Genomic DNA, 23,959 nt, shown 5'->3' on the forward strand with positions numbered 1-23,959 from the left:
TGGCCGATAGAAGACACTGCTCCCAGGATCGACCTGGCTCCCAACACCTTGCAAGATCCAACGCGATCTTGCGAGATGTTGCGATGTAAATCCTACCCACAATGGGCAGGATCACTTTTTGGTAAATCTGTATATTAAAACGAGATAGCTAGCCTGGCATCCAGGCTGGCACGGTCAGCTGGCATGGGCACTGCTTAGGTGCCGTGCTGGCATTTTGTTCATGTGAGCGATTGGGCTGGGGGTGCTCTGCATGTTTTGGGAGGGGTGCGGGGTTTCCCATAGTGCTTTCGGGTTGGGGGTAGGTAGGGGATTGCTTCGACGGCCTCGGAGATTGGGGCACCGTATCTCCTGCTACACTGGGGAGTTCCAGCGAGCGGAACTCTCCAAGGTACAAAACGGGGCAATGTGCACTTCGGCTGTGCATTCCCTGCTGAGACCCCTTATACCAACGTGAGTCGTGTAGAATTGTCATTTTTGCGGTGCTGCAAGCGCCGGAAAACACGCAGCTAAACACGCTTGCTATGGGACTTTGTTCCCATTTTGTTGTGATCCCATTTTGTTGAATCGAGCCCCCTGTCTGATGTCTATTGGCTAATCCTGGTGTTCCTCTGGAATTTTGTTTATTTGGGAGGTGACGTACTGATACAGGCTCTGATTGGTTATATTTAATTCTGGGGCGTGGTCCTTAACCTGTTGAGAGAACTGTATTTCTGTGACCCCCACCCCATTACTCTGTTCATGGATATTTTGACCATTTTTCTTCTTGTTATTGGGTTTCAAGTGGGTTCTGATTTGGCCGGAGAGGAGTTGAGTTTTGTTGTGTTAAGCGTCTTAGCACGGTGTAAGAGTCCTTGGCTTACTGGCTCCTGTAGGAGGGTGTATCCTGCCAAGCCATATCGTGTACTGATGGCGGTAACTGGGGTGTTTCCCTTTTTCTGTGGTATAATTTCATTGCTTGGAGGTCTTGTGATGCTGCGTTAGATCCTGATTGGTTGTATTTTACCCAGTAAGGGAACTCGTATATTGTGCAGCTTTGTTTCTTGTGGAGGAGGCTATGCAACGAGGTTCCCTTTGCTCCTGGCTTCATCCGGAGATCCCCCTCTTTCTGGTATCCTTTCATTATCCATACAAAAGGAAAAGCCGAATACAACAATTACATTGTTGAAGCACTTGTACGGAACACGTACACGTGGCATAATAGTCGGAGATTTGAAGATTTATGTCTTGTGGTTAAATGCGAAACCTTCAATTAAGCTATTCATTCCAAAAAAAAAATTAAAATATTTTGTTGAGGTAATTATACGTTTTGCTAATACAGGTCATTCCTACAAGGGACCGGTTGGAAGGTATGGCGGCATTTAAAGAAAAACGATTACCACATTTTACTGGAGAATAAAATGAAACAAGTCTCAGATCTGCAAGATAAGGATTCCAGCTACAATCACCAGGGCTGCTTAAATTCTGAACTTTTACATAATCTTTCTGACAGATTTCCTTTCTGAAAGGAGATTACTGAACTTTTCACCTCGTTTCCACATCAAGTATTATAATAATCAGTCCAAGTTTCATCCTGGGCAATATTTTCACTGTATGTCATTTAACGGGAAATAATTGTACAAGTGAATTTGATGTTAGTAGTCCCAATGATGAGTTCATCAGAAGGTAGCAATCCTGAATATATACTGCAGAACTCTGCTTTCAATAGTACTTCTGGACAACTGATTAAATATTTGGTCTTTTTTTCCTGGGTTGATCAATGTATTTTGGTCCACTCATTCGCTTGTCTACCCAAAACCATTCCATTTACTCATCTGAGACTTGAACAGCAGTGCAATGTTGTAAACTAATCTGTGTTTAACAGTAAACCAGTTAACAATTAGCAGCTCTTTAGTTGTAATCTACTGTTAGATTATGGAAATTAATGACATTACAACTGAGGTAATTATCTTCCAAAAGAAAACTGCACAAAAATGGGTCATGACTTTGGAAAGAGGACGTTAATTAAAAGGTCCCTACAACTGGTGACAGTACTGATTTTGACTGCCTTCTAGGTGGTAGTTGTTAGCTTGTATGTTTTGAAATTTAAAGCGGTCTGTTTAACTTCAAAATGTAACTTTTAAATTTGATGAGGAAACTATCCCATCCTTTAATAATTGGATGATGGGAAGCAGAACTGTACTGTTATATTTTCTACATAGAACATTGCTTCATAATATAAGCTGAGCCCTGCTACATGTAGTGCTGCTATCACTGATATGTCCACTAACCAATAAAATGCACAATGAATGCTTTCCTGGAAGTAACAGCACAAAGATTGTAGAATAGGGCTGTAAGATAGCTGGTTCAATCCCCTATTTGTGCTGAGTTTGTTGATCAGTTGTCCAGCAATTCCTGCTGTAGGTATAGCATATCCAGATGGTTTATAGACATTGATTTGATCAATTCCTGTTAATAAACTGGCAACATTTCAGTGTCCAAGGCTCATACATGAACAGTAAGGGACAATAAACTAGTACCATCATGCACCAATATCAGAAGGAAATTAGTGAGGAAAGAGGAATAAAGTCATCAGTTTCTGTGTAATTGCACAATTTTACAGGCAATTGTTCTTTTAAATCTCACCACAGCTATGCTAGTTGAGAAGCAACAAATTACATTGTTGAGAAATGTAAAGGCACTTAAAATTGAAAATGATTATTTGATGTTATGTAAGGGAGTCAACATGGTGATTTTGAAGAAATATCTGAGGAGAGGTTTAGCAAGGACATTCCAACATCTAGGGCCTACTGGTAGAGATGGGTTCCTGGAGACAGACGTACAGGAATGAGAAAGAGATATGCAACCACAAAAGGAGAATTACATTTTTTTGATGCATTGAAGATCAAGGACGCGATTGGATGGCCACATGACGCTTGAGCGAGAGCGCAATGCCACTATTAGAGCATGGGAGAGAGCAAAGTTCGGAAACACGCCAGGCGCCATCTGTGCGCTATCTAACCAGCTCATCCCCGTTGCTGAGAATCCCGCCATGGTGTGGTGAGAAACTAATAATCACCAATTGAAGCAAATCTCTCTACAATTAACAGGAACGACACCCTATCTAACCGCCTCCCCAGCAAGTGGTGACACGGCACCAATTAGTATACCTTTTAAAAAACGTAAAGCTGGCAGAATGGCTGCTGTGGGAATCCGAGGAGGTGAGTAGCTACCTTCGATCCCGGGCAGTGAACCACGTGCCTGGGGAGTTGGGGGGTACCTCAGTGCCTGTGGGTCTGCTATGCCACCCCCTGGATTATGTACCCCCATAACGTGGGTAACTCCAGCTCCATAACTCCCACTGATCATGGCGGCCTCTGTTTATGTGGCTGAAGGCTACTCCTAATAGGGAATTAACAATCGTAGTAAAGTGAGCACTTCACAGCTCCCAAGTGGATTCCTGTGAGTGGGCGAGGCATGTCGCATGTTGGTGTTATTGCCTATCAGACCATGAGGCCTGGACACTGCGTGAACACTGCAGGGAGCAACACCTCGGACGCAGCAGCCAACATCCGAACACCCAGGGGCCGGTCCCCAGCATTGTGGACATTTACGCAACGACAGGGTGGGTGTGTGCTCCTGGGAGACCAGTGCCTGGTCCAGGTAACATTAATACCAGGTGTCTGGGGTCTAGTGACCAGGGCCCCCCGTTGCAGCTCGGGGTGCGTGGGCAGGGCTGTTGAACCCTGAGGGATGGCAGGGGATATGAGGGGTGAAAGGCATTGCTGGTTGTCAGTCTCTCCAATTCCTTACAGATATTACACGAGATGGATGATACCTTGGGACCCCCCACAGAAGCTGCACTCGAGGTGCAGCTGGCAGGCCAGGCGACCAGCCGTTGGAGAAAGCAGCAGCAGGAGGGTCGACAGGCTCGAGGCGGAGTCCCATGGTCAGGGCTCTGCCCCACACCCGGAGGACAGGCTGCCCACCATGAAAGGGAGCGACCCAGAGGGGGAGGCCGGCGATGGCCCAAGGTGTACTTATGGTCTGCAAGTGATGCAGGTCCTTCGGACAGATGACGGATAGCATATGCCGCAGGAGGCGCTGCCTCAACAAGGGGATGGTGCAGCATCTGTGCCATGTCCTTGCTGACTTGGCACCATGTTGAGGAGGAGGATACCCGCTCCCAGTGGCCATCAAGATCACCGTAGCCCTGAACTTCTACGCCTTAGGATCATTCCAGGGCTCAAGCGGGACGGCATCTCACAATCTACAGCCCACAAGTCTGTCCGTGAGGTTATGAATGCCTTTTTTGTCCGGGCAGCTAACTGTACAAACTTAGTCATGGATCAGGCCCAACAAAATGCCTGGGCAACAGGATTCTTTGCCATCGACAGGATTCTCCAAGTCCAGCATGTCACCTTGCGTGCACCGGGCCGTCAGGGAGTGCCCTACATCAACAGGAATGGGGTTCTACTCCCTAAAAGTCCAGCTAGTGTGTGACCACCACATGATGATCATGCACATGTCTGCACGCTTCTCAGGGAGTGTGAATGACAGCTACATCCTGGGGCAGTCGGACACCCCCGACTTCATCGAGGACTACCCCAGGATGGGCGGCTAGTCTTGGGGAATAAGGGGGACCCGCTGAAGATCTGGCTAATGATGCCAGTACGGATGCCGGTGACCAATGCAGAGACCCGATACAACGAGGACCATGAGGTCACCCGGGTTGTCATTGAGCAGTGCATCGGACTCCTCAAAATGGGGTTCCGATGCCTAGACCGCTCTGGTGGTGCCCTGCAGGACACCTCCCAGAGGGTCGCACGCTTTGTGGTGGTCTGCTGTGCCCTCTACGCCTGGTACAGCAGCAGGCGATATGCTGGAGGTGGAGGAACATGCAGCCACTCCGAGAAGAAGGATGGGGAGGCGCCAGCTCAGGAGGGGCTGGAAGACGAGCCCGTGTAGGGACCCGCAGGACCAGACCCTGGATAGAGGATAGGCGGCAGCAACGTCCAGCATGCCCGCTTCTCATCAGACAGTCATGTCCTTCATCTCACCCATCCTGTCCCACCATCCCACCAATGGTCTCTGTGTTACATCACTCGAGGGTAATGCGACTCTGGTGGTGCTATCAGCAGGTCACTGTTGAAGGCAGGGGGGTGATATCCCACTGCGAGCTGAGCACTGCTCAGTCTATGCCATAGTCTGACCTCTACCTGTTTGCTGAATGCTCGCTCGTACCCATTATCTGCACGTGGTATGCCTGGGCAGGGAATACAGGACCACCATGCCCAAGGGTTGGAGCAGTGGTTTGGAGGTCAGCGTGCAATAGCATGCCAGAGGCATCATATTTCTCCAGTGCAAAGTGTTTTCACGCTGTACATTTGTGTCCTCAACTGCCCCTAGCTGCCTACCCCAGCCCTTTCCCTCTCCCAAGTGTCCTCTGTGATTCTCAACCTGCTTAGCCTTCCATACTGTACCGCTGCATCTAGGTGTGGCCCCAGGATGTATATCAGAGGTGGAAACAGCCTGCCGGGTCGCGTGGCCTTCTTTATTATAATAATCCTTATTGTCACAAGTAGGCATACATTAACACTGCAATGAAGTTACTGTGAAAAGCCCCTAGTCGCCACATGAAATGAAAATGAAAATCGCTTGTCACAAGTAGGCTTCAAATGAAGTTAGTGAGAAAAGCCCCTAGTCGTCACAGTCCGCCGCCTGTTCGGGGAGGCTGGTACGGGAATTGAACCGTGCTGCTGGCCTGCCTTGGTCTGCTTTAAAAGCCAGCGATTTAGCCCTGTAATCGAACCTGGGACCTTGGCGCTGTGAAGCAACAGTGCTAACCACTATGCTACGTCCATGGGGTCGGAAGGCAGCAAACGCAGCGTCGTACTACCCTGTTCCAGGGACTGTGGGGGGGATGGGGAGAGAAAGAGGAGCAGTTGCCCGCCATCATGCCACAGGGTGGCTCCGGGGTGGTACCCAGTGCCCTTTCCTCCCGATCAGTGCCTGCAGGGCCCTGGGGATCATCTTGGGATAGAGGAGCAGCTGGATTGAGTTGAGCCCCGGTTGCCCTTGCGTCATTAGGCTCTGCCAGCCCTGGCGGCTCCCCAATGTCTGCACCATGGTGTCGACGCCCTCGGTGGTGCTCAAGTGATTGGGATATGCTGTGACGCCCCTGGCAAAGTCCACATGTGACTGGGACATGTCTCCCAACAAATGGGACATGTTCTGAAGTACCTCAAAAGGTCCACCTGGGACTGGGACACGTCCCCCAGCGAGGACATGCTGCTAAGGCCCTCAGCCATGGCCGTTACTGACTGAGCCACGCCTTGGACACCATCACTCATGCTGCCCATGTCGTGCACCAGGCTCTCCACTGCAGTTGCCACCCTAGCAGTGTTGGCCTCGGTGCCATGCATTTATAGTGCCATCTCCTGCACCTGTAGCCTCTGGGACTCCTCCAATCAGCTATGGACCTGCTGGAATGTCACTGACATCCCCCTCCGAATCGCACGGCCGCACCTTGTCAATTGCAGCAGTTCTGGGTAAACCTGGTCCAGAGATTCAGCATCTGTCTGGTACCCAGCTGTGTCCTGGGATCCAGCAGACCTCCGACTACTGTCTCGGCTGGGTGTTCCTACCTTCACCTGATGTGCATGGCAACTGTGTGGTGTTCACCAGAATGTGCCTCAAAAGCCTCTCCACTACTGTGGCCCACCGAGGTGTGCATCTCTGCACTGGTGGAGGGCGGGGATGACAACTGTGCCACAAATGTGCTGATCGCCTCGCAGGCACAACAGTCTTTGGGTTGGGGGGGGGGGGGGGAAAGAGGGTACCAATGCCAACTCACGCATGCAGCCTGGTACAGCTATCCAAGCTGACAGGCGCTGCCACTTCCTCCCAGGCGACACTGGCTGCCCTGTGGCCGACCCTCCGAGCCCGTTGGTGGAACAGGGCATCCCGCCTGGATTCTATCGCGCCAAACATTCTGGCCAGGTCGGCATCCCCGAATCATGGGGAAGGTCTCCTCGGTCGGTGGCATGGCTATGTGGGGTTTGCTCTGCGGGATTGATTTAAGAGCAGCTCTCCCTCATTAGCAGGGGGTAGCAGGCGCTGTCCTGGTGAATCAGCCGGTGGGACCATCATTTGTAGGGTGAAGCCTTGGGCCCTCGTTAAGTGGACCAATTAGTGTTTGATACTGGTGACAGCCTTGCAGGGTCGTGCATCAGGAAGCTCACAGCTTCAGTGTCAAGGGCATGGAGTTTGTGGTCAGGACTGAAGATGGCTCCAGTCTGGAGCTGTTCAGCTGGAGCATATTACGGCTCCATGTTGGATACGCAGACCAACAGGACAAGCCGAAGGGGCCAAAACAGCAGTAGCATTGTCCATGTGGATGAAATAGCCAAGGAATAGCTGGGAGGGGGAGGGGTAGGGGGCAAGAAATCACTGGCAGAGATAGTCCAGCTAGAAATAATTTAGCAAAATGGAGTGCTGTCATATCGTGCTGAGTAACAGAGAGGCAATGTTGAAAGAAGAATGATATGGTTGGAATACATTTGGGTGATCAGCAGTTGAATGAATCTGGCTCCCCTCTTCTGAATACCTGGTTAAGTTAAAAAGCTGGGAGGTTAAAAGAATGGTGATTAGCTTGAACATTGCTCTGGTCTTTTAGGGTTTTAAAAATATATATTTTTTGTATAAATGGTGAATATCCATGACCAAGCGAGTCAGCTGGAAGTGAGAAACTGACTCCAGCAGGATACTGGTGGGGGAAAAAAGTCAAATCTCACTCTTTCGGTGAGCTGGTCATTTCAACAGAGTCCTGGGCATCAGTTCAGCAGACTTGTGGGGGAATATCTGAAAAGAGTAACTAAAAACTTTCACTGAGCTTTGCTTTCCTGATCAGACACAAATCCCACCCAAGAGACCCATAATAAATAAACGCATTAACTGAACCAGAAAAACAACTGGGCTCAATGGAGTTCAAGTCAGCTTGTGCGCATTACAGGGTGAGTGAGGAACAGGAAGCTCTGTCTCAGTAACACCAAATTAGTTCCCCACATCCGATTAGAATTTACAGAAAGTAGAATACATAAAGTAAAATCATAATTATTTTAATAGAATGTTTTTTAAAATGAGGTATTGATGGCAAGAGTCCCTCTGAGCAGAAAAATCATAAAACCAATGATACTTTAAAACATTTACCTGTACAAGCATTATGAAAGACAAAAACAAGCATCAATACAAAGTAGTTTGGCAATTTCAAACGCCTGCTTCCCCTGAAGAAGTCATCAGCATTTTGTACAAAATATTTTTAATAAGGATCAAACATGTTTAAGCTAATCATAGTTCAGCTTTTCTACACATGGATTTATTCTTTATAAAGTAGGTGTATGAGTGACATCCAGATTAAGTAAACATTTTATCAGCAGTATTTATTCAAGCATAAGCTGCTTTTGGTAGAACAAAACATCTGCAAGAACAATACCACAAACCACACTAACACTCCACTGTGATATATTCTTCCTGCACCTAGCTTAAAGAAATGTTTAATAGCATACAGTTTCAATCAGGGAAGTTCTCTTCATAGTCTTCAGAAATAAAAAGGTTACGCGTTGCACATTTCTCCGAAACATCATCTATCTGTTTGAAAAAGTAAATGCATTTTAATTGGAGACTCGTTGCGGCTTCACTTCTAACTTTTGCACAATGGGGTTTGTTGAATACTTGAGAAAGTCACTATTAGGGTGTAATTTTTTTTAAAAAAAACTATTATTCTTCCCAGTCCTGGCTTTCATTTACAATCAACCATTGCTCACTAATTTTACAAAGCTTTCATCAATAGAAATTTATAAGAATCAGTTCTCCGACTCAACTTAAATTTCACCTTAAAAGAGGTAGAACAGTGTGATTTCTTGTGCCAATGGTACAGTGAACTCCATTCATAAAGTCACAAACAACAGGGAGATCTACTCTATAATTCCACCCCAAGTGCTAAAATGAATACAGCTGAACTCCAATCAAGTCACTGCTATAACATTTCCAGCTGGGCACTACACTTGTACTTTGCAAGAACCCAACAGAAAGCTACTAGAAGTACTGTACACAGGAGCCAGCAAGTGCCGAAGCAATAAGATAAAAAGGATTTGAACATATGGTTGTTCCTCCTGCAAGATTGGAATAATAAGTACCATACACCGCTGTCCGGTTCTTTTTCTGATTGGCTGGCAGTGACTAGTGGGGTACCGCAGGGATCTGTGCTAGGACCCCAACTATTCACATTATATATTAATGATTTGGACGAGGGAACTAAATATTATCTCCAAATTTGAAGATGATACAAAGTTGGATGGGAGGGCGAGCTGTGAGGAGGATGCAGAGATGCTTCAGCAGGATTTGGACAGACTGAGTGGGCACATGCATGGCAGGTGCAGTATAATGTTGGTAAATGTGAGGTTAACCGCTTTGGTAGCAAAAATAGGAGGACAGATTATTATTTGAATGGGTGTAAATTGAGAGAGGTGCATACTCGGCGAGACCTTGGTGTCCTCGTGCATCAGTCTCTGAAAGTAAGCGCGCAGGTACAGCAGGCAGTAAAGAAGGCAAATGGTATGTTGGCCTTCATAGCAAGAGGATTTGAATATAGGAATAGAGATGTTTTACTACAATTGTATAGGGCATTGGGGAGGCCAAACCTGGAGTATTACGTACCGTCTTGGTGCCCAGATCTGAGGAAGGATGTTCTTGCTATGGAAGGAGTGCAGCAAAGGTTTACCAGGCTGATTCCTGGGATGTTGGGACTGTCATACGAGGAGAGACCCGGACTTTAGAAGATTGAGAGGGTATCTCATAGAAATTTACAAAATTCTAATAGGAATAGACAGGGTAGATTCAGAAAGAATGTTCCCGTGGTGGGGAGTCCAAACTAGGGATCATAGTTTGAGGATAAGGGGTAAACTTTTTAGGACTGAGGTGAGGAGAACTTACTTCACCCAGAGCGGTGAATCAGTAGAATTTTCTACCACAGAAAGTAGTTGAGGTCAAAACGGTGTGTAATTTCAAGAAGAAATTTAGCTCAACTTCATGATCATAATGAATGGCGGAGCAGGCTCGAAGGGCCGAATGGCCTCCTCCTGCTTGCATTTTCTATGTTTCCAACTCTGCATTAAAACAGGGTAACAAACATTTAGCATGGCAACTCAACAGATTCCACTTACAATATTTACCTATACAAAGCAGCATTAGTTAAAACTTTCTAGGGGGCTGATGGAGGGGAAGGAATACTTTCAAAAAGATCTCCGTTAAAATAATATTGGTAATGGTTTTAGAATACATTTACTGGAAGTGAATGCTTTAGAGCATGTTCGAAGAACCTAACTTTAAAACGTGCCCCCGCTTGAGGACCACTCTTAAATACATCAGACACAGAATCATACAATTCCTTCAGTGCAGAAAGAGGCCATTCGGCACATTGTGTCTGCACCAACCCTCTGAAAGAGCACTCCACCTATCTCTTTCTCTCTCCTTCCCCCCCTTTCCCCCCCTCTCCCCCCCCTCTTCCCCCCCCCCACCCCCCCCCCCCCACACCCCCTACCAAAACCCCATCACCCCACAGAACCTGTGCATCTTTGGATACTAACGGAAATTTAGCATGGCCAATCCACCTAACCTGCACATCTTTGGACTGTGGGAGGAAACCGGAGACAGTGAGAACGTACAAACTCCACACAGTCACCCAAGGCCAGTATTGAACCTGGGTCCCTGGCGTTGTGAGGCAGTAGTGCTAACCACTGTGGCACCATGCCGCCCATGAAGGAGAAATGGAAATCAAAGTTGTTAAAACTTTTTATGTAGAAAGATTTCAAAACAATATATGAAGATGGATTTTAGTGTGGGACTATAAGACAAATGTCAATGTTTAAATGCAAACCAAATGAGAAATACAAGGAAAGTAGAAGTGAAAACGCAAGATATACACCGAAGAGTTCCAGGAGTCCCGAGTGCAGATAAATAAGCTACAAAGGTTAAGGGTCAATAGCACCTTCTAATTAGGGGCACACAGCTCAAGGGCTAAAGGACAAATTTGTTTGTGGCAGTTTGGGGAACTCCATGATAGATTGGATATTAAAGCCATACAGAACATAAAAGAATTATTCTTTGTCTATTTGAAAAGCAGAATACTGCAGATGCTGGAAATCTGTAATGAAATCAAAAAAATGTTTGAAATACTCAGGAGGTTCTGGCAGCATCTGTGGAGCAAAACAGGGTTACTGTTTCAGGTCTGTGACCTTCAGAACTGGGAAAAGTTACAGATGTAATAGGTTTTGAGCAAGGGATGGGTGAGACATGGATAGTCTGTGCAGGCCTTCCTTTGATCCTTTGTGTTGTTTCACTGAGGAAAGCAAGGAAATATAATAGAAAGGAAATCTTCTGAAATTGGAGCACGAGTTGGGTTGCCACAAACTGATTTAAGCAGAGGCCTCTGCATCTTAAGAGAAAATTGAATAAAATATTGAAGCAGAGGAAAATACAAGGTCATCAACAGAAGAGAAGTGATGCCGGGTAGGTGAATTGGCCACCTTAAATTGTCCCTTAATTGGGAAGAAAAAGAATTGGGTACTCTGAATTTATTTATTTTTTTAAAAAGAGAAGTGTTTTGGATTGTTGTAGTAGAGAGCCAGTGTATACACAATTAGGATTGCAAATACCCTCCCCATTACAAGTGGGATAACAAAAGCACAATATTTTTGTAGAGACTTTGAGGAATTTAAAGTTATCAAACCCTTCTTAAAAAATACTTACTGGTACAATCTGTCAAAAACATCAGCTTACTGCTTAGACCACACTGTGTTTAGTTTCTGGCTCTTTGTGGTAAGAGACAACCTTCCCATGACGTACAATATACTTCTCCAAACTTTCAATAATGCTTAGAACAATCCGCAGAACATCTGGTGAAATTTGAGGATGGTTCTTAATGTTGTACAGTTTCTGTATTCCACCCTCTTCAATCAGCATGCTACAGTACCTGGGTGCTATAGAACAGAGCATAAAACGTTGGATGTTATTCTTGAATCTGAAGTTTAATGAAGCAAAAGTAGTCTCTGCCATAACATATATATGATGGATCATTAACAGACTCTAAAACAACCACCCTTTCTGCAGTAATTCAGCTGGCTAATTATATGAAATTCAATGGAACAATTTTACCTGAACCAGGCAAGTGGGAAACTGATTAGAACAGATTGGTTGTGCATTTTATTGATCAATGGCCAACCCATGTCAGTCAGTTTCTTGCCTGGTGAGGTAGGTTAAAATTGTGTGTATGTTAGATGACAGAGCAGTTTGAAAATTATGCTATTCTGGGGCGAGATTCTCCGGAAACGGCGTGATGTCCGCCGACTTTCGCCCAAAACGGCGCCAATCAGACGGGCATCGCGCCGCCCCAAAGGTGCGGAATGCTCCGCATCTTTGGGGGCCGAGCCCCAACATTGAGGGGCTAGGCCGACGCCGGAGGAATTTCCGCCCCGCCAGCTGGTGGAAACGGCCTTTGTTGCCCCACCAGCTGGCGCGGAAATGACATCTCCGGGCGGCGCATGCGCGGGAGCGTCAGCGGCCGCTGACAGTTTCCCACGCATGCGCAGTAGAGGAAGTCTCTTCCACCTCCGCCATGGTGGAGACCGTGGCGGAGGCGGAAGGGAAAGAGTGCCCCTACGGCACAGGCCCGCCCGCGGATCGGTGGGCCCCGATCGCGGGCCAGGCCACCGTGGGGGCACCCCCCGGGGTCAGATCGCCCCGCGCCCCCCCCCCAGGACCCCGGAGCCCGCCCACGCCGCCTTGTCCCGCCCGTAAGGTAGGCGATTTAATTTACGCCAGCGGGACAGGCAATTTATCGGCGGGACTTCGGCCCATCCGGGCCGGAGAATCGAGCGGGGGGGCCCGCCAACCGGCGCGGCGCGATTCCCGCCCCCGCTGAATCTCCGGTGCCGGAGACTTCGGCAACCGGCGGGGGCGGGATTCACGCCAGCCGGGTCGGAGAATGTCGCCCCTGGTTCTAATTGTGTTATAAACTGTGGCCAGAGAGAAATGTCATTAATTAACACAAAGTTCATTAAAAATTGTTACTCCAATTAGACTCCACTGTAAAGGATTTTTGAAAAATACCCAAGAAACCAGAAAAATAGTCACTTCATTTTGAAAATGAATTGAGGTTAAAGGAAAACTTACACTTTTAATTCTGCTTAAGCACAATAAACATACATAAACAAGCATTGCTGCACTTCATCCACCATTTCCACCTACCATTTTTGCTACAGACATGCTGCATTGCCCAGACAGCCCAAATCTGTACTCCTGGTGTATCAGAGCATTCCAACAATGGAAAAAATGGACTGAATGACCTGGAAATAAATTTTTACTCCATGTTAACAGGAAGGAAAAAGAAAATCTGCAATTCTTAGTAAAGATTCCACTACATTCACAGAACTAAGATACATTAGGCAATAGATTTAAAACTAAGATGAGGAGGCACTACGTCTCACAGAGAGTAGTGAATCTGTGGAACTCACGCTGCCCCATAGAGCGATGGGGAGTGAGAATCATTAAATGATTTCAAGATGGAGATAGATATTGTTCTGATAAAAAACGGATGAAAGGGATATGGGAAACAGGTAGAGGGATAGGTTTGGAGACCAGGAAGAGATCATCTATGATCTGATTGAATGACGGAGCAGGTTGAGGGGCTGAATTGCCTACTTCTGCTCCTAATTCCTATGTTCCTATGTACATTAAGTTTGAACTGAGGCAAAGCAAGTCTGATCTGTTGAATCACTTTCATACTCTGTTCCATTCTTCTCTCCCTGAAGCATGGTGCTCATTTAACATTCATATTTTTGCTCTCACATACATTTGCCCATAATTACAAATTCATAGAACTGCTGCAGCAAGGCTATAAAAGTTATTTCCATTTATTTAGTGCCTTTCACAACCGTAGCATGCCCAAATCACTGTACAGTGCACAGGCACTATAAAAAAAATTGTCAGTCATACTATAGGAAAACATAGCAGCCAATATGCACACAGCAAGGTCCAACAGACAGCAATGAGGTAAATGATTAAGTAATCTATTTGAATGGTGTTGGAGAGATACAAAATGACAAACCTCTCTGTTAATACCAGGGGATTTTTTATCTCTATTAGAGGGTAGATAAGAGTGTCTCAAAGTATCGTCCCATCCAACAAATGGCACATTGACACTGGTGTTCAGTACTGCATTGGTGTCAGCCCAGATTATGTGTTAAGTTTTTAAGAGGCTTGAGACTTTCTGATCATATAATCCGTACAAATCACTTTAGTAAATAAACGTGGACAAGAAATTTGGATACCAATATATTTTGAAATTGGCTTTAAAACAAAATACACAGAACTTGGCTCATGAACGCATTTTATAGTTATCCCTGAATCCCAGTTTCAACGTTTGGGGACTGGAGACCATCACTAATGCATCATCAATAACATAAACATACCTGTAAGCTACCATCTCACAATCTGGAGTCGGCCAATTTAGAATGACAGAATTCTGAAAAGAAAAAGAAAGTTAGCAAACTGTCTTTAGATAAATAAAGCAAAATGGTTGCTATTCAGAAAGTAGTAGGGCGAAGGGGGTTTGGTACATATAGTAGGAATTTCAGAATAAATTTCAGTTGTATTCAAGGAGGTCCAAGGTACTCATCTCTATTAAAACATAGGGGCCCGATTTAAGGGCCTCATTGTCGCGCCAGACTTGGTGTCAGGATGAGGCCGTTCTTGCGAGGTTTGCGACGCTCAAAATGCCTTGCCAGATTTAACGGAGTCTCGTGAGAAATTGCGATCTGGGTCTTGACCTCGTTAGGCATGATCCAGATCAATGTTTTTAAATGAGCCATTGTGTTTGCAGGATTCTCCTGGTCACAGAATCATAGAATTTATAGTGCAGGAAGCCATTTGGCCCATCTGGTCTGCACCGGCCCTTGGAAAGAGCACCCTACCCAAGTCCACACCTCCACCCTATCCCCATAACACCACCCAACCTTTTTGGACACTCAGGGCAATTTAGCATGGCCAATCCACCAAACCTGTACATCTTTAGACATTGGGAGGAAACCCGAGCACCCGGAGGAAACCCACGCAGACACGGGGAGAATGTGCAGACTCCACAGTGACCCAAGCCAGGAATCGAACTTGGGACCCTGGAGCTGTGATGCAATTGTGCTAACCACTATGCTACCATGCTGCCCGGGACCTAACGGCCACCCCGAGACACCTCACCAGGATGCCGATTAGTATTGGAATCAGGGAAGGGTGGGCCATACAAGGTGGAAGAGGGGTGTTCCTGGGCCCTTCCCCGAGGCTTGGGGAAGGGGGAGCTGGAAAAATCAGGGCAACCACACAAAATGGCACCCCGATCTGCAAGGAGTCTTTCCTGCTGGGCTCACCAGCAGGAAAGAAAAGTGCGGCCTGGGCAGAGATAAAGTTCCCGAGGTCAAAATAAATGGCAAAGTGCCGTTGAATAGCGTGGTGTTTCTTGCCAAGCCAAGAAACACCCCGTTAAATGTGCCCAAATCCAGACAGCCATCGCGCCCATGTACGTAGCACTAAGAAAAAAAGTCACAAAAAAGTAATAGTTGACAGAAAATGTGCAACATCTCAGCATTTAGTAATCCCTGAACAAGGTGGTCTTCAGTCATTTTCATACCATGGCAGCAGTGGTTCCAGCCAGGTTGTTTCCCTGACTTTCATTTTAAAAAGGATCATCACAGTGGTCTCAATTGACCAAAAAGAGCAAACTGTTCATCAGCTTAATTTTTGTTGCAAAATGATTGGAAGTGAAGGTGAGTGAGCAGCCTTTTTATGCATTTAGATAAACATGGAGTTCTGCCACTCCTGGACTCCAGTGATTATTGGAATATATACAGTGTAGTAATGCTCTCTTAGCAATTCAATTGAAAAAGAAACAGTAAAATGGATATGAAATTTAATCTCTCCATCTATTTCAATGTCAAATACAGCAGTTGCCCTCAATACTTCATCGACTCAAGACCTCACCATTACTATTTCCTGCTCCTCTCCTCCACATCACGATGAAGTGCACTTTCAGTTGACAATCATTTAAGTGCAAGACAAATCAGATTTCAAAATCTCCGACACTGGATAAACCTTATTAATGGTTTCCCACTACAGTTTCCGACAGGTAAAATCAATTAACATCCAACTTCTAAACTCTTCGCTGTGAATCTGGCACCAAGGCAAGAGGTCTTCAGTCTGCCAGCAGCAGTGATGTTATCAACTGGAGTAAGCAACCTATTGTACTGAAGTATTCTTATACTTCAGTAAAATGTGCTGAATCCCTTCACTTATAACTGTAAATTTTACAGAAAATAAATGATTGGGACATGTAGATGCAATTGAATGAATGAATGAAATGAAAATTGAAAATGAAAGTAGAAATTCTTTCATTTCATTTCAAAGTAGAAATGAAAGTAGAAAGTAAAAATAGATTTCAATTAAAGTAGAAACTAAAATATCAAATAAAGCATTAAAAATAAAAATGTGGATTTATCATAATAATTATTCTCAGGCCCAGTAAGGCACTTAAACAGGATATCCTCTAGAGTAAAAATAAAGTCGCAATAGTCCCAGATAACCATAGGCTTTGAGGGGGAGAACTGACTGGTGGTGATTTAACCTGAGGATCACCACACCTCAGGTGAGGGGCAAAGTTGAGAAGGCAGGATCTTCATGAATAACTTCAGCCGGTACAGGAATTGAACCCGTGACGTTGGCCTTGTTCTGCAACTAGCCGTCCAGCCAACTGAGCTAAACCGGCCCTCACAAGGAGGGTAAGACTTCCAAAGGCTTCCTTCGAGCCGGAGTATGTATGTGAAAGAGAGAGAGGATGGAGTGTGAGAGAGAGAGAGAGGGGGTGGAGTGTGTGTGTGTGAGAGAGAGAGAGAGAGACTGATGAAAGTTGGCAAAGTCCCAGAGGACCACAGCTGCGTTTTTTGAGAGAAAGCTGACTGGTGGTGATTTAACCCGAGGGTCATTACACCTCAAAGGCGAGAGGCAAGATGGAGAAGGCAGGGCCTTCATGGATAACCTCAGCCGGTGTAGGAATCCTCTAGAAGGAGAAGAGAGCCAAGAGATGTGGAGGTGCTTATGGAGGGACTATCAATGTTAAGGGTCTGGGTAGGTTGAAGGCATGGCAGCCACTGTTGGAGTGATTAAAATGGAGGATGCTCAAGGAAGCCAGAATTAGAATAATCCAGAAATCTCAGAGATTTGGAGGGGTGGAGGAGGCTAGAGATAGAAGAAGGGTGTGGTCTCAGAGTGATATGAAAATAAGGATAAAAATTTTAAAATCAAGGAGTTGCTGGACCAGGAACCAATGTAGGGTCAGCAATCACAGGACTGATGGGAGAAGAATGGGACTTGTCAGCATAATTTTTATGAATTAGACAGTGGAAGATGTGAGGCTAGCCCAGACAGCATTGAAATTGTAACATACAGATCAAAAATGCATAGATGAGGGTGTCAGCAGTAGATTGGCTATGCTCTTATGGTGGTGGGGAAGGGGAAGGAGTCAGGTGATGTTACATCAATGGCAGCAGGCATTCTTGGCTATGGGTGGCATCAGCATGCTTGTGAAACTGAACATTATGTTTTTGGATGACGTCATCGAGGGCAACACATAGAAATAAGAAGGGACCAAGGACAGATTGGTGAGGCCATATCTGGAGTAGTGTGTACAGTATTGGTCCCCATAAAATAAATACAACTGTGTTAGAAGCAGTTCACGGAAGGTTCACTCGACAATGAAGGGCTTATCTGGTTTAAACAAAAAAAGGGCAAATAAGACGAATACTTTTAATCTAGCACTTTTTGCTGTCATTAAAAATAAGAGATCTCCATTTTAAGACAAAGATGAGGAGAATATTTTTCTCTGAGAGGGTCATCAGGCTGTGGAATTCTCTTCCCCAGAGAGCAGCAGAGACTGGGGCATTCGATTTATTCAAGGCAGCGTTAGATAGAATCTAGGGTTTGAAGAGTCATCATAGAATCGTTACATGAAAGGAGGCACCATTTGGCCCATTGTGTCCATGTTGGGTCTCGGCTGGGTCTCCTAAGGAGTAATTCATGTACTGCCATTCCCCCGCACTCTCCCCACATCCCTGCAGATGGGCAGAAAGGTGGCAAATAGAATTCAATCTGGAGTGGTGAAAGATGATGCATTTGGGGAGGTCAAGGAGGGAAACTAATACACTATAAAAAGGAAAGACACAGAGGTACAGAGGACCTTCAGAGTGCAAGAGACATATTGTACTCGAAATGTTCTTTCTGTTTCTCTCTTCACAGTTCCTGAGTTTTTCTAGCACACTGTTTTTATTTTTGTTTGTGGGGATGGGGGAAAGAAAGAGAGCAGAGCATACAGTTAAGTGCAACCAGGTCAGCGCTATGATCCTATCGAATGACAGAGTGGGCCTGAGGGCCGAATGGCCTACTCCTACTCAAGTCCTATACTTTTAGATCCTTAAAGAGCACAAAAAGATAATGATGTGGAACGAGAGACGAGTAAATAAAGAATATTTGATTTAATTCTAAATATTAAACCACGGAAATCTTTCCTCTGGATTACTAGCATCAGCTCGAAAGCAACAAAAATTTCTAATTAGTTGTAAAACAATGTTGTACATTAGAATTTCTCATGCAAATACATTTTACAAAATACAATGGGCCATGTACCAGCTGCTCCAGAAGAGAAGCTCGAAGGTCAAGATCCAGCGTCCAGATAATTAGCCCACGGGATATCAAGTGAGCAATTATTCCTGCAGCAAAGTAACTGACTTCCACTTCCTTGTTGTGTAGTAAAACACTAAAACAGAAACACAAGGTATATTACATAAACAAAGTCTTTAGCCCCTCAAGAATCTACTGAACAGAATTTGGACCACAGTTCCCCTCAAACATATCTTCAAGCAGTAAATGTTAACAGTAAACCTCTTACAGAATATTGAATTTCTAAGACTCAGAATCATCCTTGATAAGGCTAGGACTTCACTGACCTACAATGACTTCCCTCCCTCCCAAAATAGTTAAATATACAATTTTCCTCCTCTGCATAGTTTCTCCCCCACTTTATGTCTGCAATGTCTTCCAGCTCTATAGTCCATCTGACCTACAAAAACATTCATGCAGCGTGCACCTTTCCTTTGTCCTTTTAGTAACACAAGCACCTGTAGCTGTCCATCTTCTATTCTCAAATTCCTTCACTAAATATTTCCCTCCTTTAAAAACCTCAAAACTTACTTTTCTACCCAAGTCTTCAGTCACTCACTTAATCTCGGATGGCTTAATATCAATTTTCCTTAAGCTTTTGTGATGCACTGGAGGCTTTTTTTAAATTATAGGTACTATATAAATGAAAATTGTCGACAGTCTCCTGACTCTTCAATGTATCAACAGCTCTCTGAACATAGGGGATAGTGATTAGCACTGCTGCCTCACAGCACCAGGGACCCGGGTTCGATTCCAGTCTTGGGTGGCTGTTGGTGTGGTTTGCACATTCTTCCATTGTCTGTGTGGGTTTCCCCTGGGTACTCGTTTCCTCCCACAGCCAAAGATGTGTGGGCTAGGTGGCATACTAAATTGCCCCTTATTGTCCAGAGATGTGCAGGTTAAATTGCGGGATTATGGGGTGGCCTGGGGAGTGGGTCTTTCAGAGTGCTGATGCAGACTTGAAGGGCCAAATAACCTGCGAGGTTAAGTTGCAGGGAGTGGACCTACGCAGAATGCTCTTTCAGACGGTTATGCAGACTTGATGAGCCGAATGGCCTCTTTTTGCACTGTTGGGACTCTATGTAACATCTATGTAAAATAAATCATAGAAAGATTTGAAAAATCATTTTACCACTGGATGGATTATATAAGGTTAAGGAACCAGTTTCAATTTTTAACCAAAATGTGCTCAAATACATCCCACAAATAACGATTGCAAAGACATAAACTCTTGACTCCCCAGCATCACACTCAAGTTACCAGCATCCTCACCAGAGTCTTGACTGGAGGACATCAGTTTTAGTTTGTCCTCCAGCAGACATCCATACTTCACAGCAAAGGTAGGAGGAGGAATTGGCTAATTTGCCCTATCACTAACCTGAGGTGGTAATTACAATAGTGCGGCACTCCAATGGATGATCCAAAGATTTAAAAGCACAGCAGACCACAAATCAAAATCAAAGAGAAATAATTTATCTAGAAACATTTAATCTTTTCCAAAACTCTTACATTTGGACGTTTCACCTCACTTTTGACCAAAATTAATATATAAACCATCATAACATCTACCATACAAGTAATCCCCCATTAAAAATGTTTAAAATCCACTTTTAGAGACATACATGTGCATCAGGAGTGATCTGCACACCAGATAATACAATACATTCCATCCGTTCCATCCCCCGACCGCACTTTGGGAAATCAGACCATAAGACGGTGCTCCTTCTCCCGGCATACAAGCAGAAACTCAAGCGGGAGAATCCAGCTAAGAAGGTTGTGCAGTGCTGGTCCGAGGAGACAGAAGAGCTCTTACGTGACTGCTTAGAGACAGTGGACTGGTCCATATTTAAGAACTCAGCGACCAATTTAAATAAGTATGCCACCACCGTCACAGACTTCATCAGCAAATGTGTGGACGACTGCGTGCCAAAGAAAGCAATACGTGCGTTCCCCAACCGGAAACCATGGCTCAATCGCGAGATTGACTCCCTACTGAAGGACAGATCTGAGGCGTTCAAGACAGATGACCCTCACCTATACAAGAAATCCAGGTACGACCTCCGCAAAGCCATCCGAGATGCCAAGAGAGAATATCAAACCAAGCTAGAGTCACAGACAGACTCTCGGCGGTTGTGGCAAGGGCTAAACAACATAACAAAGCGAAGCCGAACAGTATCTCTGGCAGCAGCGCACCAGTCTCCGATGAACTCAATGCATTCTATGCTCGGTTCGAGCAGGTAACCAACAATCCGCCGTCGAGTGCCCCAGCAGCCCATAATTCACCCATACCCACCATCACAGCTTCCAAAGTCAGATTGGACTTCCTGAAAGTGAACCCTTGGAAGGCGACAGGCCCGGACGGGATCCCCAGTCGTGCACTCAGAGCCTGCGCGGACCAGCTAGCAGAGGTATTTGCGGACATCTTTAACCTGTCCCTACTCCACTCCGAGGTCCCCACCTGCTTCAAGAAGACCACCATCATACCGGTACCAAAGAAGAACCAGGCAACGTGCCTCAATGACTACCGTCCAGTGGCCCTGACTTCAGTCGTAATGAAGTGCTTTGAGAGGTTGATCATGAAGCGCGTCCCCTCCATACTCTCAGAATGCCTTGATCCACTGCAATTCACATACTGCTGCAACCGGTCCACATCAGACGCCATTTCCCTGGCCCTACATTCATCCCTAGAGCATCTCGAAAACAAGGACTCCTACATCAGACTCCTATTTATTGACTACAGCTCCGCCTTCAACACCATAATCCCAGCCAAGCTCATATCAAAGCTCCAAAACCTAGGACTTGGCTCCCCACTCTGCAACTGGATCCTCTATTTTCTGACCAACAGACCACAATCAGTCAGAATGAACAACAACACCTCCTCCACAATAGTCCTCAACACCGGGTCCCCGCAAGGCTGCGTACTTAGCCCCCTACTCTACTCCCTGTACACACACGACTGCGTGGCAAAACTTGGTACCAACACCATCTACAAGTTTGCTGACGATAAGACTATAGTAGGCCGGATCTCGAATAACGACGAGTCTGAATACAGGTGGGAGATAGAGAACCTAGTGGAGTAGTGTAGAGACAACAATCTCTCCCTCAATGCCAGCAAAACTAAAGAGCTGGTCATTGACTTCAGGAAGCAAAGTACTGTACACACCCCTGTCAGCATCAAGGGGGCCGAGGTGGAGATGGTTAGCAGTTTCAAATTCCTAGGGGTGCACATCTCCAAAAATCTGTCCTGGTCCACCCACGTCGACGCTACCACCAAGAAAGCACAACAGCGCCTATACCTCCTCAGGAAACTAAGGAAATTCGGCATGTCCACATTAACCCGTACCAACTTTTACAGATGCAGCACAGAAAGCATCCTATCGGGCTGCATCACAGCCTGGTATGGCAACTGCTCGGCCCAGGACCGCAAGAAACTTCAGAGAGTCGTGAACACCGCCCAGTCCATCACACATAACCTGCCTCTCATCCATTGACTCCATCTACACCACCCGCTGCCTGGGGAAAGTGGACAGCATAATCAAAGATCCCTCCCACCCGGCTGACTCACTCTTCCAACTTCTTAGGGCAGGAGATACAGAAGTCTGAGAACATGCACGAACAGACTTAAAAACAGCTTCTTCCCCACTGTCACCAGACTCCTAACTGACCCTCTTATAGACTACCTCATTAACACTACACCCTGTATGCTTCATCCGATGCCAGTGCTTATGTAGTTACATTGTATATGTTGTGTTGCCCTATTATGTATTTTCTTTTCTTCCCATGTACTTAAGGATCTGTTGAGCTGCTCGCAAAAAATACTTTTCACTGTACCTCGGTACACGTGACAATAAACAAATCCAATCCAATCCAATCCATCAAGTTACATGCACATTCCATTAACACAACATTTTTTTAAAATTCAAGAACATTAACTTCTTTTACCATCATTTCCCCCAAAACAGTCCCATTTGTTTATCAGACTGACACAAACAAAATAAATTGATTTTGTTGGCAAAACTAAACATGGCAAATTCTTTCCAATCTCTAAATAGCCTTGCTAATTGGGTTGAGCTTTAACAGAGTGTCTTATGGTCAGTTAGTCAAATTAAACCTCAACCATTACTACAACATAGAACAAAAATGCTCAAATTTACAACCTCTTTTCTTCATCCTTATAAACTTTTAAATGGAGCGTAAATTTAAATCCTAACATATTAAAATCTTAATGCAACACATGCAGAAAAATGTAATCACTCTTCATTTTATTATGTGGAGATGCCGGCGTTGGACTGGGGTGAGCACAGTAAGAAGTCTTACAACACCAGGTTAAAGTCCAACAGGTTTGTTTCGATGTCACTAGCTTTCGGAGCGCTGCTCCTTCCTCAGGCGAATGAAGAGGTATGTTCCAGAAACACATATATAGACAAATTCAAAGATGCCAAACAATGCTTGGAATGCGACCATTAGCAAGTGATTAAATCTTTACAGATCCAGAGATGGGGTAACCCCAGGTTAAAGACGTGTGAATTACATCAAGCCAGTAGTTGGTAGGATTTCGCAGGCCAGATGGTGGGGGATGAATGTAATGCGACATGAATCCCAGGTCCCGGTTGAGGCCGCACTCATGTGTGCGGAACTTGGCTATAAGTTTCTGCTCGGCGATTCTGCGTTGTTGCGCGTCCTGAAGGCCGCCTTGGAGAACGCTTACCCGGAGATCAGAGGCTGAATGCCCTTGACTGCTGAAGTGTTCCCCGACTGGAAGGGAACATTCCTGCCTGGTGATTGTTGCGCGATGTCCGTTCATTCGTTGTCGCAGCGTCTGCATGGTCTCGCCAATGTACCACGCTTCGGGACATCCTTTCCTGCAGCGTATGAGGTAGACAACGTTGGCCGAGTCGCACGAGTACGTACCGCATACCTGGTGGGTGGTGTTCTCACGTGTAATAGTGGTATCCATGTCGATGATCTGGCACGTCTTGCAGAGATTGCCATGGCAGGGTTGTGTGGTGTCGTGGTCACTGTTCTGAAGACTGGGTAGTTTGCTGCAAACAATGGTTCGTTTGAGGTTGCGCAGTTGTTTGAAGGCAAGTAGTGGGGGTGTGGGGATGACCTTGGCAAGGTGTTCATCGTCATCAATGACGTGTTGAAGGCTGTGAAGAAGATGACGTAA

General features: G+C 45.6%; 2 protein-coding genes across 4 annotated transcripts in view; one reads left to right on the forward strand and one right to left on the reverse strand.

Annotated features, from left to right (window-relative positions):
• echdc2 (enoyl CoA hydratase domain containing 2) overlaps window positions 1-2,290 on the forward strand; it is a 51,025-nt gene extending 48,735 nt beyond the window's left edge. For both annotated transcript variants that reach the window (XM_072510870.1, XM_072510869.1), the window contains one exon: window positions 1,319-2,290. In XM_072510870.1, coding sequence (XP_072366971.1) covers window positions 1,319-1,396 — 78 coding nt within the window. In that variant the 3' untranslated portion in view covers window positions 1,397-2,290. The remainder of the gene's footprint in view (window positions 1-1,318) is intronic.
• Window positions 2,291-8,080: 5,790 nt separating this feature from the next.
• Window positions 8,081-23,959, reverse strand: part of zyg11 (zyg-11 family member, cell cycle regulator) — an 83,175-nt gene continuing 67,296 nt past the window's right edge. For both annotated transcript variants that reach the window (XM_072510871.1, XM_072510872.1), the window contains exons 12-16: window positions 18,757-18,886; window positions 14,505-14,557; window positions 13,282-13,379; window positions 11,785-12,014; window positions 8,081-8,625 (exon numbers count right to left, since the gene is read on the reverse strand). In XM_072510871.1, the coding sequence (XP_072366972.1) occupies window positions 11,818-12,014; window positions 13,282-13,379; window positions 14,505-14,557; window positions 18,757-18,886 (478 nt within the window). In that variant the 3' untranslated portion in view covers window positions 8,081-8,625; window positions 11,785-11,817. The remainder of the gene's footprint in view (window positions 8,626-11,784; window positions 12,015-13,281; window positions 13,380-14,504; window positions 14,558-18,756; window positions 18,887-23,959) is intronic.

Source organism: Scyliorhinus torazame, chromosome 7, assembly GCF_047496885.1.
Source record: "Scyliorhinus torazame isolate Kashiwa2021f chromosome 7, sScyTor2.1, whole genome shotgun sequence".
NCBI classification, from domain to species: Eukaryota; Metazoa; Chordata; class Chondrichthyes; order Carcharhiniformes; family Scyliorhinidae; genus Scyliorhinus; species Scyliorhinus torazame.